This window comes from Pseudochaenichthys georgianus, chromosome 14 (genome assembly GCF_902827115.2).
Source record: "Pseudochaenichthys georgianus chromosome 14, fPseGeo1.2, whole genome shotgun sequence".
Taxonomy (NCBI): domain Eukaryota; kingdom Metazoa; phylum Chordata; class Actinopteri; order Perciformes; family Channichthyidae; genus Pseudochaenichthys; species Pseudochaenichthys georgianus.
Genome location: NC_047516.1, coordinates 8,771,827 through 8,786,963, shown reverse-complemented (window position 1 = coordinate 8,786,963; position 15,137 = coordinate 8,771,827). Strand labels below are relative to the sequence as shown.

General features: G+C 45.0%; 1 protein-coding gene across 1 annotated transcript in view; it reads right to left on the bottom strand.

Annotated features, from left to right (window-relative positions):
* Window positions 1–4,826, bottom strand: part of pdlim4 (PDZ and LIM domain 4) — a 52,127-nt gene extending 47,301 nt beyond the window's left edge. Inside the window, exon 1 of the mRNA XM_034098960.2 lies at window positions 4,500–4,826. Coding sequence (XP_033954851.1) covers window positions 4,500–4,592 — 93 coding nt within the window. The 5' untranslated portion in view covers window positions 4,593–4,826. The remainder of the gene's footprint in view (window positions 1–4,499) is intronic.
* Window positions 4,827–15,137: the final 10,311 nt, after the last annotated feature.

Here is a 15,137-nt window from a genome sequence, read left to right as displayed (position 1 = left end):
TTGGAGAGTGCCATGTTATCTTTTTGTTCATTGGTTGTGGGAAGCAGCTCGTAGGAATCTGTAATTTTAGCTTTAGGTAAAGAGCTGCCGGAGGAAAGCCTAAACATTACTATTATGTCCAGCAGCGTCACAGAAACAACCCATGTGGCTTTGGGTCACATGTCCTGTCTCTGGTATTCAGAGAAGTTAGACAGGGAGATTAAAGGGTACAAGGGGCACTGAGTTCATTGACTATACTACTGCTGATGCAACCTAAAATATGTGTTCCTACTTTATGATTCCAATGCCCTTAGCAAATATGGATTACAAGACTTTCTTCAAACTCTGACACATTCCAGAAGTTCTATATGCAGCAGAATAGTATGAGACATGACAAGGATTTCACCGATTCTACATTACTCTGACTCTCTATCTCTCCTTTGTATTTGATTTTTAAAAGATAGGTTCGCAAATTCACTAGCTTGTGGTAAAGGGACACTTCTGTGAGGACATTTTACATTGAAATGACCTAAGACGGGGTATCTTTACAGCCAGTATGAACAGGAGGAATAACTACAGAAAGTAACTAATATAACCCCTTGGATGTTTATATGGGCACATAGGAATTGTTTTAAGATAAATCCCCGTTTATCCTACACTGATAAGTTATCTGCCTGTCTGAGGTTAGACTTTGATCCGTTAAGATGGACAAAGAAAAATCCGTAAATAGCAGTAAGATAAAGTAAGCTACAACAGGTGTAATAAAACAGATACTCTATGAAAGATAAGCCCTCAGGTGCTGCTGAGTTGATAAGATAATGGATTAATAATTAAACTACTTTTTCAATATAAAGTTTCTCATTGTGGAGATTTGCTTCTTTTCATTATATTGAATGATATTAAAGTAGTTGATTTGGGACAGCATCAATTTATAGATGTATGCTTTTCTCTGCTTTATATTATTATTTACTTGGGTTTTGGACAAAACAAGCACTCTGAATATGTCTTATTGGGGTTTGGGATGGACACATTTAACTTTTCTTTAACATTTAATGATTATTGAAAGTCACAAAAATGGCAGGAATATTGCCTGTGGAAACAACCTTCTAAATGTTCTAACAGTCTAAAAGTGACAGACCATTTCCCATCATGCATGGGCATACCAGCCAGACCACACAGAGGGAAGAACAGCAAAAAGGTGTCAGAAGGGAAGCTGGACAGTGATTCTGTGCACGGCTCGGGGTCCTTATTTACCTAACACTCAGTTGGTGAATTTCCATGTCCATAAAATGACTGTTTGACAATCGTCAGGATGGACAAGTGTCCTGCGTCACCTTCTGCCTAGACGTCGGTTTGACACGTCCTTGCAAATCCAACGTATCTTCTCTAAATGCTTCAGCCGCTACATCATTGGTTTTATGTTTGTGTTTCTCTGTCACTTGTTCTGTCTCATGCACATAACACCTTTATATACACACACACACACACACACACACACACACACACACACACACACACACACACACACACACACACACACACACACACACACACACACCACACACACACACACACACACACACACACACACACACACACACACACACACACACACACACACACCACACACACCACACACACACCACACACACACACACACACACACACACACACAACACACACACACACACACACACACACACACACACACACACACACACACACACACACACACACTATCAGCGCAAATGTTTCCAGAGTCAAGTAGACAGGTCATTAACTAGCTAAAGTCTGAACGGGCTGGCAGGGGACTAATGGGCTTATTCTGGAACATTATCACCTTAAGGGGAAAAGCAGCAGCTGCCATCACAACTTGTTTACTGGAATGTACAACTCTCACTGTCTCCAAGTGCAGGTGTTTCTTCGCTTTAATATAAGGACATGTAAGAATAGGGGAGGAGATCTGTCAATGGTGCAAAGTAGAGGAATGATATAAGGATAGCGCATACAATAAGAGAAGGCCTTGTGTTTCGTTGCAGTCTTAAACATTACATTCTCTAGTCATAAAGAGGAAGCAGGCACTGTTACAACCTTCACAGAGTTTTGCAGGTTTACACGATATTTAAGCCTCCCTGAATAGGCATTTTGGATACTTTACCACAAACTATCCTTCTCTGAAACACACACTCTCTCCCTCCATGTTTCTCTTTCTGTGTCACCATTCAACACATTGTAATTGCCGTCTTGGGCACGCACTGTACAGCAAGAATGTAGCAAGCATGTGATGAATAGCACGTTTAGGAGATACTCCAGTACATCAGCAGCAATGAATCACACCGGGACTCAAACTTAGAATACAGCCAGCTCCCATGGTGAGGCAAGAGGATTCTTTCCCACCATTTTTACTTTTTTTTAATAACTTCCCCATCAATATAATTGTGATTTATTGACTTCTGTAAACCAGCATATTAGACCCCAGGATAAAACAATTATCAAGTTCGGCCAATTAAAATACATTTGTGTGTCAGCTGTTTTCTGCAGCATGTGACATCATGTGGACACTGAACTGCTCTGGATGGCTGGTAGAGAGAACAGTCTTTGGGAGGTAATTCTGGGTCATACTGCCAAATCACTGTGTGAATTTATGCCGCTGATATTACATATTTTGATGAATGTTTGCATCTCACCAGCTGCTTCCTTCTCTAATTGTCACGCCAAGATTTAGGGATTAGTCAAAACTCCCCTATTTTGTTTTACAAGCATCTATTCCATGTCAGCATCGGTTTTTATTGCCATTCTCGCTATGCAACTGTCTGTAAAGTGTAACCTGTAATTATTCTCGCTGATGCCATTATCGCAAAGTTATACAATGTTCACAATGCAAGGACTTCTCTTTGTATGTCATGGTTTCAACATTGGCAGTCATACAAGTATGAAAAGAAATAGCAACATTCAGAAGTTGTTCAATCACTCAATTGAAACCACAACTTGCATGCTGACCAAATGATTAAAGCAGTTAGGATGGTATGCGTCACAAAACCGGAGATGCCTTGAAGCTGGCAACATTTGACTTCAAATTCTGCATGAAACACAAAGAGAGCTGCCTGCAATAGCCTGCAGTGTAGATTTTTCATTTTTTCTAAATTACTCTGGGCTTCAGCATGGTCTCAGATGGAAACTCTACTCTGTGCACAAGGTCACAAACTCAAACATGAAGATCAAGCATGAAGTGAGTGATCTGTCCGTAGACATTTTCTAAAGTTGCAAAAATGCAACTTCCTGGGATTTTGAAGAAGCAAAGGTGCCAACTAAGCAAGCAAGTGACACACTGCGAGACACTGAGTCAAATTATGCCTCACCATTGCCTCACAAACTCCTTTAAAGGGATAGGTTCTGAAGAAAAGAGCACTTTAAGTGACCTTCAGGGTTTGTCTGCTTCTCTCAAAGTCGTTAATCGGCAGCCCGTAAATCGAGAAATGACATGTCTAGTTTGAAGTGCTAGGGCCCTGTAGTTAAAGGGTCTGTTTAGGGCTGGTGGTACAGCTGAGCACAACACCTGGAATCCCTCAGCAGCACCAATGAGCTCTGATGAAAAACAAATGTCAGCAGCCCCCCCCCCCTTTCTCCTTCTGCAAGCCCTGCAGCAGGTCCGGGCTGTGTTTACCCTGGCCGGGGTGAACTATTGGATACTGGCCAGGATATTTGCTTCTGACCCATATTATGAGGGTCATGAAGGTTCAAGACAACCACTACCCCTACCTTTACTACTAGGTGGCACTTTAACAGGTAATATCAACAAAATAACACAATAATCATGATCCGAAAGGCCAACACTCTTGAATCCTTAAACAAAAATCTCTCAAGGACGACTGTTTATATTTTTTGTTTTATTTGTTACCGTTTCTGTTTTTATGTAAAGCGTCTTTGATCACTAGTAAAAACGCTATCAAAATCCAATGTAGCCTATTATTATTATTATTATTATTATTATTATTATTATTATTATACTGCCATTTCCTGCATCTGTTCAAACATTTCAATAATCCTTTTTTGAAAGAGGAGACATTTGGAAAAAAATAATAAATATCAATAATAAAACTGTATTTTATTTATTTCATATTGACAAATTATGAGGCAATACTACCATATTGCTTTTTTTCCTCCCTCGCTTTGGATAGTGAAAGATGTTACTCTATGGTCGGCAAATTGCAATGACTCACTAAATTGTACTGGCAACTTCAGCTGCCAGGAGTTAGACGGCACCGTCTGTCAGCTCCTGTTCATACTGCCCCATGCACACTGCTATAATAGACCTTGGCGAAAACGTATTGAAGAATAATTTATTGGCAAAGTATTCCAGCTTCACAGAGTCACTTAAACGTTCCCTTCATTTCTTTTTTTACTATTTATTGTCGGTTAAATGATTATAATCATGATGGTCATCATGGTTTTGTTTAGCCAATCTCCACTTTGCACACGGCTCAATGAATGGATACACAGCGAAGCAACAGACTACCTACCCTGGAGATGGTTAACGGCGTGCTGAAATCACGTCCACCCACCAGGCGAAAACCCCAGGGAGAGGGTCCCTTTAGTGTCACGGTCTGGCTCATGTTTGGCTATAAAGATGTGGATGACAAGCAGATAGAAAGAGGGAAAATATCCGCGGTGCCTCGGTTTTAGCCTACGGGAAACAAAAAGGTGAAGTAGAGAGTCCTCTGCCCAGCTGCTAGGCAACGCTGTCCCGTCTGAGAAAACTTTCCTCCACTCCTCTCGATTCAAGTTTAAATAACGAAGCCGCCTGTGACGTGTGATTACGGCTCCACATGCCCGCCTTCAGCCGGTCTGCAGAGTGGGAGGGAACGGAGCATGGAGCCCGGAGAGGTGGGTGGGGGGACCGAGCCTGCAGTGTGCTGCGATATACTGTCTATCGCTGCGACATTTCAACTGTGAGTCACACAAAGCAGCTTGTTGTTCAACGGTGCAAGTATAAATGGGGGTAACTATACATTATTCCACTAAATTGCTCAGTAGGGTGGTGTAGGCCTATGCATCTCTGTTTCCATGATTTTCCTTCTACATGTCACTTTCTTTCAGTTCCTCCTCTTCTGGCTCTTCTTGACACAAAGGTAAGTTGTAGCCTACTCATCACTGACTATTATTACTGATTCTCTTAGCTTTTGTACTATGCAAGTGAAACATGTTAAAAAATATATATAAATAAATAGTAGTATTCCACTCATGGCAATTATTATAACAAAACATGTACACTTTAAGCAGTTTTTGTGTACCCCATCATGGAAAGGTGCAGGGAGAAGTCTATAGGTTACTTACATAACCCCAGTTTCAGAGTAGCATGAAGTGAGATGTCTCACTATGGGATGCGCCTCATGGCGGAGCAAACAGAAGCATCAATCTCATTACGCCAATCCTGATTGGCTGGTGATCTTGACGTCAACGTCAGGGGAAATCACCCCCTATAAGTAGCCTGCGCCACGACGCATGCGTCATTCAAAATAAGCACCTCTTCTCGCTTCACCATAGCAAGGAGGGCCGTCTGGTGAGACATCTCACTTCATGTTACTCTGAGACTGGGGTTACGTAAGGCTTTACGTCGTAAAGAGACCTGGTGGAGGAAGCTCTCGCACTCTGAATAGTGTTTATCACCTTCTGAAGGAGTCCCACTGTATTCAGATTGTACCACTCACGGGTCAGGCCCATAGTGCCCCGCGCTCTGGGCGTGGGTGAAGGATCGCCCCCCCCGCCTGAGACAATCTGTCCCTGCGTGGTGGGGGCTGCCCGCACAACAGCTGATATATCTCCGCCAGCCCGTATATTGCGGGCTAGGGCGGAAACATCAGAGTAAGTGTGTGGCGTTGCTCCTTCACTCTGGCCAGAGTTGGGGGTAACAGAGCCAGGGGTGGGAACACGCACAGAGGACCCGGAGGTCGATCGTGTACGAGTGTGTCCCCGCCTAACAGTGCGTTTAAATCGTGCATTAAAGAGAACAACTGTCATTGAGCATTTTCTCCTTTTGCGAACAGACTTAACGCGGCTCCGCCGTAACGCACCCACAGCGGACTCCCGATCCTTGGATGAGGAGTCCAGTCTGCATAGAGTGGTGCACCTCTGGACAGTAATTCTGTCCTGAGGTGCATAACTCCCGGTACCTGTGTCGCTCTCAGAGAGAGGAGACGTCTGCCGCTCCAAGGGATCAGTTTGTGTGCCAGTGTGTGTGACTGGAGACAACACAACCTCCCCTGGCGGTTCATACACGATATTGTGTTGTCTGTCCTCACGAGGACATGGTGTCCTCTGAGAGAAGGCAGGAAGCGTTTTAGGGTGGGGAACACCGCTAAAAGCTCCGGGTAGTTTACGTGTGCCCGCTGGAGGTCTCTGCTCTAGGGACCTCTCACCGGTCGACCTTCGTAAATACCCTATCAGCCTGTCTGACCTGCGTCCATGGTGACCACCTTCCGTGAAAGGACAGCACCCGTAGGCGCGTCCCGCACTAGAAAAGTCGGGTGTAGTGCCACTACGCATTACATAATAACCAAAACTCTCCGCACGCCGTGGCGCGCGGGGTTTAGTTTTATTATGAGACCCATGTTGAGCGGGTGCTTTACGAGGACATTTTTCCCCGTAATCTGACTCTGCTCGGTGGGCATTGTAGATAAAACCCTTCTTTCTAGGAGAGAGAGAACCTCTCTCTCCAGAATATGGGTTGACTCTCTCTGGGTTTGTGAGAACAGATAAAGTATAACTGTTTTGATAAGCCCAGGCAGATGTCGTGAGTATCTCCTGCTGTATGCTCCTTAGAGCCAGCTGAGATGTCACGCTTACGGCTCCGGCCGGCACTGCGCATGTGCGTGACGGAGGTGCCTTCACAGCTCCAGTCGGCACTGCGCCTGCGCGTGACGGTGGTGCCTTCACAGCTCCAGTCGGCACTGCGCCTGCGTGTGGCGGTGGAGCCTTCACGACCCCAGCCGGCACTGCGCATGTGCGTGGCGGTGGTGCCCTTAAAGCCACAGCCGGCACTGCTCATGCGCGTGGCGGTGGCTTCACGGACACGTCAATAATCCGCCTCTTGAGAGATGACGTAGCTGCTCTCAAAAGGGGAAGAATTGGCGGGCTGTCCTTTATAGCTCTAGCCGGCACTGTGCATGCGCGTGACGGTGGAGCCTTCACGACCCCAGCCGGCACTGCGCATGTGCGTGACGGTAATGCCCTTAAAGCCCCAACCAGCACTGCGCATGCGCGTGGCGGTGGTGCCTTCACAGACCCGTTTATTATCCGCCTTTTGAGAGAGGCCGTAGCTGCTCTCAGAAGGGGATTTATAGTTAACGGACTGTTTATTGTTTTTCTTTTCATTTTTTTGAGCTGCGCCCTTGGCCGAAGCCTGGATCAGCGGAAAATGGTTTATTTAAACAACAAAGATGTGACATGTGTTTTATGCGGACTTGAGGATGATGTTGAGGCATCTCTCGAGGCAGCGGGGACACGTTTAGAGCCGGGGAAAGAACTTCCAGCTCTGTCACAGAGGGGAGAAGGAGGGGCTGTCAGGCTGCTCGCTTCTTCTTCCTCGACTGCTGGCCGAAATTCTGGGTAGGCTGCGCCTGGGCTGCAGCCAGAACCGGAGATTTTCTAGGCCAACTCGCCCTCGTCTCCTGCCTGGGCTGGGGACTCGGGGTGGGCTGCGACCTCTGCTGTCCTGGTACTTTAAACCTAGCAGGGTTCGGTGCAGCTTGGGCGAAGGGCCGCTGTTGCGAAGGGCCGCTGTTGCGAAGGGCCGCTGTTGCGAAGGCAGCGGCTGGACCCTTCGAGGGAGACAGAGGTGGAGAGCCTCGTCTTCCTTCTTTTTCGACTCGCACTTCCTCTGCATGGAAGCGAGAGCGGAGCCGAAAATCCCCTCGGGAACGATGGGCATGTCAAGCACATCTTCCTTTTCCCGGTCTGGGAGGTTGGTGAGGTTGAGCCATCTAGCTCTTTCCTGCACCACCATGATCCCCATTACCTTGCCCGTGGCCTGGACGGTGCAGCGTTGGACACGGAGACAAATGTCTGTGACCGCGGCTATCTCGTCCAGAGTGGGCGGTCCAGGATTGCTCGACAGATCCTCACAGAGCTCCGCTTGGTACGCGGTTAGCATCGAGGAAACGTTCAGAGTCCTGGCGGACAATGCTGCGGCTCTGTAGGACCGTTCAGTCATGGTCGACTGGAATCGGTCCGTTTTTGCTGGCAGCGTGGGGTTCCTGCTTGGTGACGGACCCATCCTCGGTAGGAGGTGGACTGACCCCAGCGGTTCCATAGGCGGTATGCGGAGCAGGCCGAGCCTCTCCATACCGTCACAGTCAAGGGAGGAGGCACCCTGGATTGGGGCCTTGTTGCTAAAGGGAGAGACCGACACCTCATCCAACATCTCCGGGAAGACCGGAAGGAGCTGCCTCTTCGTCCTCGTTGTTTGGGGAAAATGTTTCCCCTCGTAACGGGACCTGGAGGTCTCCTTGGCCATTTCGGGCCACGGGATGTCTAGCCTGGACGCAGCGCGCTGACAAACGGCCTGCAGGTCCATGCTTAGACAGGGCGAAGTTGGTGTGCTATCGCCCGGGAGAGCAGCCATCGCTCCCGGCTTTGCAGCCTGAGCCGATGACATGAAGATGTCGTCTTCCTGCTCATCCGAGTCAGACAGGAGGAACTCAGAGGTATCCTCTTCGTCCTCCATGTAGTCTAACTCTAGGACATCTTCCGCGGGTGAAACCATGGTGAGGTCCAGCCGGGAGCCCCAGCTTGGTAAAGCGTGGGGCCCCGTTCCCGCGTCTCTTGCCGCCACCGGGTCTCGGCCTGATATGGCGCGGGATTCCGGTTCTGCGGCTGCCGCTGTCGATGAGCCCCAGACCGACCCAGTGAGGGGCTCCATCTCTGCGGCGGACGCCCCCGTGTCTTGATTGCCAGCCGGCAAACCAGTGGACATGAGGGGGTCCTGTCCCGACAGGCTAGCTTGTTGTGCTAACCTTCGGTGGAGGCTCTTCATGGTGAAGCGGGCACAATGCCCGCACGAGCCGGGGTTGTCAATGGCCTCCTGGGCGTGTTCCAGCCCGAGGCAGGACGAACAGATCTGGTGTGAGTCTGTGCCTGACACTTTCAACCCGCAGCCGCAGAGCGGCGAGAGAGGCGTCCATCTTATACGCTGCGTGGCGTGGAGAGGACCCGCTCGTAACAGGTACGTCGAGAGAAAAAATAGGTTCCCAACCTGTCTTTAATCCGTAGAAAAAGGACGGTGTGGGTCTTTTTTCTCAAAGAATATTACCTGGTGTGGTAATATCCTTTTAATCCTTTTTCTCCTTCGTGGAAGAAAAAAGTAAAAAATCCGTGGTGTCGGCAGTGATGGAAAAAACAAGCTCGCAGCAGGTGTGTTGCTAGCTTGAACAATCAAAACCTTACCTTAATTCCTGAGGAAGAATGGCAAGGTTGATTATAATACTAACTGGTGTGTTAGTACTATACTCTTCTGCGAGGCAGAATAGGGTAGCCGGCTAACGCCCGTCGACCGGAAATTAGCTTTTGGTTCAGTCTGTGGACTGTTTAGTTAGCCCGGCTACCATTAGAGATGTGCTCTGAAGCGAGAAGAGGTGTTTGAATGACGCATGCGTCGTGGCGCAGGCTACTTATAGCGATTTCCCCTGACGTTGACGTCAAGATCACCAGCCAATCAGGATTGGCGTAATGAGATTGATGCTTCTGTTTGCTCCGCGATGAGGCGCATCCCATAGTGAGACATCGAGTGTTATGAATGAGAACTTATTTTAACTCCCCCTCACACAAAATAGATGGTCTGTCAATCACAGCTGCTACAAGTTACAACCAAAAACACAATCAAAAGTCAACACGAAAATGTACCATCAGCGAAACAGGTTACCTGACATCGTCATACTGTCTAATTATTCTTACTTTATACATTTTTCTAAATACATAGCCTACAAGAAAATAAAAACGTTAACTTATAAATGAAAAACAAGGTGACGTGAATACAGAAAACAAGGTGCAATAGTATCCCTCTTAGGCCAGTTGTAGCTTTTTTTATGTGGCCTTTTTTCAACACCAAAACTCTTTGGTTCATTACAACATTTGCTTTTTCCAGCAAATGTGACCAAATAACATTTCTAACAGTACTAGTTATACTTCTTCCAAACACTGCTTATTTGGACTGAGAATGAAGGTAAAACCCTGTTTAATAAACCTGTGTAACCCCTGTGGCAACATCTGATGATAAGCTGAGGTAAATGTTATTATTTTTGCAGGTAATTGTTTAAATGCAAAGGTTTTGCACACAATAACATTCCGACCTCATAATACTGTCACAATAAAAGTTGGGATCACCAAGGTTGTTACAATTGAACTATGTAGAACACGAACATCTGTACCGAATTGCATGGCAGTCCAACAGTCGAGACAATTTCCCTAGTAACCCAACTGACTGACAGACTGACTTTGACATCCATAGAGCCACTAGCGTGACTAAAAAGAAATGATAACACAAATATACTGGCTTTTGGGGCTTGTAAAACAATATGTTCACACACTTATAACTTAGAACAGTCAATAACTAACAGATTAGGGTCTAAAGCGTATATCAGCCTCAACAATGAAGAAGTAATTTGGACGACCCACTGACAGAAATGACCTCTCCCATTTATCAGGGGATATCCTTGTATCCCCTCTTCCCCACTTCTTGATTATTTCATTTCCCAACCAATTGCAGGGTGAGTCACTGAGTTTCAATACGATGTTTCTACTGCAGAGGGAATGAGCTCATAGACATTCCTGGGAATATGCCTTTACGACAACTGCAGGCATCTGGAGCTCTGTCTGAAGGTCTGACTCAATATTACTCAGACACCGTCCCATGTGTAAAACAGTGGCACTGATGTCAAACAAACTGGATCTCATCAATGGGTATCATCATTATCAGCATCATGAGTAAAAGTGTTTTTCAAGTCTTGTAAAAACTTGGGAATTTAGCAGCTTGACGACACAGCGCATGTTGAGAAAGTAGTGACTGAAATGATGTAATGATGCAAGTTTTGACAAATGAAAACTATGAGTCAGGTGATGTTTCTCCAAAGTCACCAAGGTGTGTCAGATCAATTTCAAAACCTTCTCGTGAGATTTAAAATTAGTGACTGACAGAAAATGAAATACTGGCTGCTCATTTTTAATTACAAACTATAGGAAAAAAAACGTGTGTGTATCTCTATTAGCTCATCATGTTTTATTTCCGTGCATCAAACTGTATTTACAAGTTGCATTTCTACAACTAACGTTTCAGAGTTGAACAAAACAAAACAATGTTATACAGTCTTTTTTATGGACAATAATAATAATGTTTTAAAAGGTGTACCCAGACAGTATTTACGTACTACTCCTTTACTTGTGACCAAGGGTACATCAAAGGATGACTAACCAAAGAACAAGAGAGGATGAGAGGGCTGTAGTCTGCTCTGGAGATTTATTGAGCAGATGAGCAGGCTGACATTTCGGATATGTGTCTTCTTCAAAGCCTGTATCCAATAAATCTGAGTCTAACTACAGAGAGCTCCCGACCCTCTGTTCTTCTCCTCCGGATGGTCATCATTTGACATCCTCTTGGCAGACGGCGGCTAAGTAGTCCTTTTTAAATCCCTACAAATCTATCGACTCCCTGATTCTACCCCTGAGTTATAGCCAAAAAGAACCTGAGTGAAAGCAGGTAAGACGAGCGGTGTTGTAATCATGGGCTGTCTGCCTCTGTCTGGATTATTTCTACTGTCTGGGGAGTGATGTCATCTAAACTGTTCAACAATTGTTGATCCCTAAGCCTTAGTGAATAAAGTATTACAATGAATGTCTAGAGCTTCAGGGATTAGTCAACTAATTGATTTGTTGATCGATGGAAATATAATAGCCAAGTGCTTTGAGTTAGTCATTTTTCACACAGACATAGCAGAACATGCTGTTTCAAGCTTCTTGGATATCGTTTTTTCATGCTTTTACCAGTTTTATATAATTTTAAAAGGAATATATTTTAGGTTTTGTATTAGAAGACAAAATAATAGAAGACATCACAATGGACTTTGAGAAAGCTGGGATGGAAAATAATCAGCTGATTTATCAACAATTAAAGGTGGGGTAGGTAAGTTTGAGAAACCGGCTTGAGATACACTTGTTGTTATATTCCATGGAATGCTCTTAACATCCTGATAGCAATGAATATCTTAAGTGCTTTCACAAAAAATCCATAAAAATATTTCATCTGTGGAAGCAGTAGTACTGTAAAAAGCACGACCAATCATTTTAAAATAACTGGATGGCCTACCTGCCTGTCAGCCTTCCATCTGTGCACAAACTTATCTCGTTCCCTCATTGGTCATGTGCGCGTTTGTGTGTGTTGGAGGAGGGGCTCTGTAAGGAAGTCTGAAGGAAGAGGCAGATTTTTTCCGGCTGTGTATTCTCAAATTCTAGCGCACTCGAGCTGGTTTCTCCAAAATTACCTACCCCACCTTAAATGTCTAGAAACCAAACTCAAAACATGTCACGCATATGACAGATGTAAATAAATACCTAACCCTATTTCCACGACAAGCTAATAATAATGTCAATGTCTTAGTGTCAGAATCCCATTATGATATTGAGTTCAAGATACTGCTACAAGAAAATATAGTAGCAGATATAACTCCCGATTTATAACCTATTTGCCCAGAAAAACCCAACTCTTTTGCCGTTTCTTGGCTCAAACATCATTTGGTAGCTCTACAGTATGTCCCTTGCATTGAAAATGGTTAGTTGTTATAATGGCACAGGCTGGAAACAATGGTGCCACTTACAGCAATATGCCTTGAGCGCCCCATGGGGAAGCAAATAGTTGGAAGTCATGAACCTTAATTTATATGGTTGCAATATTGCCGAGTCAGAAATGAAAAACAGATGATTTCATAGCATAAGGCCACCACATGCCTTAAGCTATCTCATAAGAATGCTGCAGAGTAATACACTAACCATTTGAAAGTTGATTGTGATTAAAAATAATTGATGGAGAACAATTTCTTCCGGAGGAAATACATTATCTTTATCTGAGCGTATTTGTCCAGTCCTTTTACATGTACCTCTAAATCAGATGTTCCAGTCGAGCCCCTATGAAAAGAATAGTTTAATGTGTTTATTCCTGAGGAGCGTTTGTGTAGGAAACAGAAACTGTCTTCAAAAGCTAGCATGTGTTCGATAAATGTCAGGATTGGAAGCATGATTAAGTGCAAACACATTTAATAATTTCACATGTCAAGCATTTTCAGACCAACAATTGGCTTCATAATTGCCACATTTCTAGTTTGCCAATCCTAAAATTGATCTTTTATACAGTTATCCATCATCAAACTTGTTTTTGAATGGCTATGTTTCCTGGCGGATACAAGCGGCCGAAATGGGTTTTCTCCGCAGGGTGGCTGGTGTCTCCCTTAAGCCCCTGTCACACTGTCCCGAAATTGACACCCGATGGACACACGAATTGTGAATTTCGCACGAAGATGGCCCCGAACCACACACAAAGGCAACATTTACATTACATTTAAGACATACAACTGCAATGAAAGTACCAAAAACAATTATGTTACAGTACTATGATACTGTACTGATATTTTCAGACTTTGTTCTTTACTTTATCCGTCTTTATATGTAGAAAATATTACGTTTTCTCCGTAATGTTGTTTCCATAACAACAACAACTTCCTGTCAACTCGCCTTCAAAATAATATATTATATCCTTTTTAGTTTCACAGAACACAAATTGGGTTATTTACATAATATGTTTACATGATTTTGTTGTGCAATAAAACAACCCGATGGACACACGATAAAGGAACTGTTCAAATTCGGCTGTGATCGTAGCAACATCGGGACATTCATGAGGGCATCTTAAGCCATCGTATGACCGCCGGTGGAGTTTCTCAGGCTCCGGCAGCAACTTCGTGAGCGGCAACTTCGTAAGGCACTCGTGAGGGCATCTTGTCAAATCGTGTCATCTTCGTGTTATTATCGGTGCATTCACCCTCACTCTGATCGGGGCGAATGCCCGATGGCACCGATGATAACAAGATGCCCTCACGATGGCCTTACGAAGGGCAACATTGACACACTAATTCAACACGAAAATGAACCTTCGCAAGGTCCTTCGGCAATTTTTTGGCATGTCAAAGATTTTGCCACCGCTCACGAAGTTGCTGCCGGAGCCTGAGAAACTCCACCAGTGATCATACGATGGCTTAAGATGCCCTCACGAATGTCCCGATGTTCCTACGATCACAGCCGAATTTGAACATTTCCTTTATCGTGTGTCCATCGGGTTGTTTTATTGCACAACAAAATCATGTAAACATATTATGTAAATAACCCAATTTGTGTTCTGTGAAACTGAAAAGGATATAATATATTATTTTGAAGGACAGTTGACAGGAAGTTGTTGTTGTTATGGAAACAACATTACGGAGAAAACGTAATATTTTCTACATATAAAGACGGATAAAGTAAAGAACAAAGTCTGAAGATATCAGTACAGTATCATAGTACTGTAACATAATTGTTTTTGTTACTTTCATTGCAGTTGTATGTCTTACATGTAATGTAAATGTTGCCTTCGTGTGTGGTTCGGGGCCATCTTCGTGCAAAATTCACAATTCCATATTCGTGTGTCCATCGGGTGTCAACTTCGGGACAGTGTGACAGGGGCTTTAGGGATAAGGTGAGAAGTTCAGTCATCAGGGAGGGACTCAGAGTTGAGCCGCTCAGAGTTGAGCCGCTCCTCCTTGGTGTCGCAAGGAGCCAGTTGAGGTGGTTCGGGCACCTAGTTAGCACTTGGGCGCGTCACTAGGGAGGTGTTGCAGGCACGTCCAGCTGGGAAGAGACCAAGGGGTAGACCTAGGTCCAGGTGGAGGGATTATATCTCTTCGCTGGCCTGGGAGCACCTTGGGATCCCCCAGTCAGAGCTGGTTGATGTCGCCAGGGAAAAGAAAGTTTGGGGCTCTCTGCTGGAACTGCTACCCCCGCGACCCGACCACGGATAAGCGGGAGAAGATGGATGGATGTTTCCTGGCCACACACAGACACATGCACAGTGACCAGATGCTAGCAGT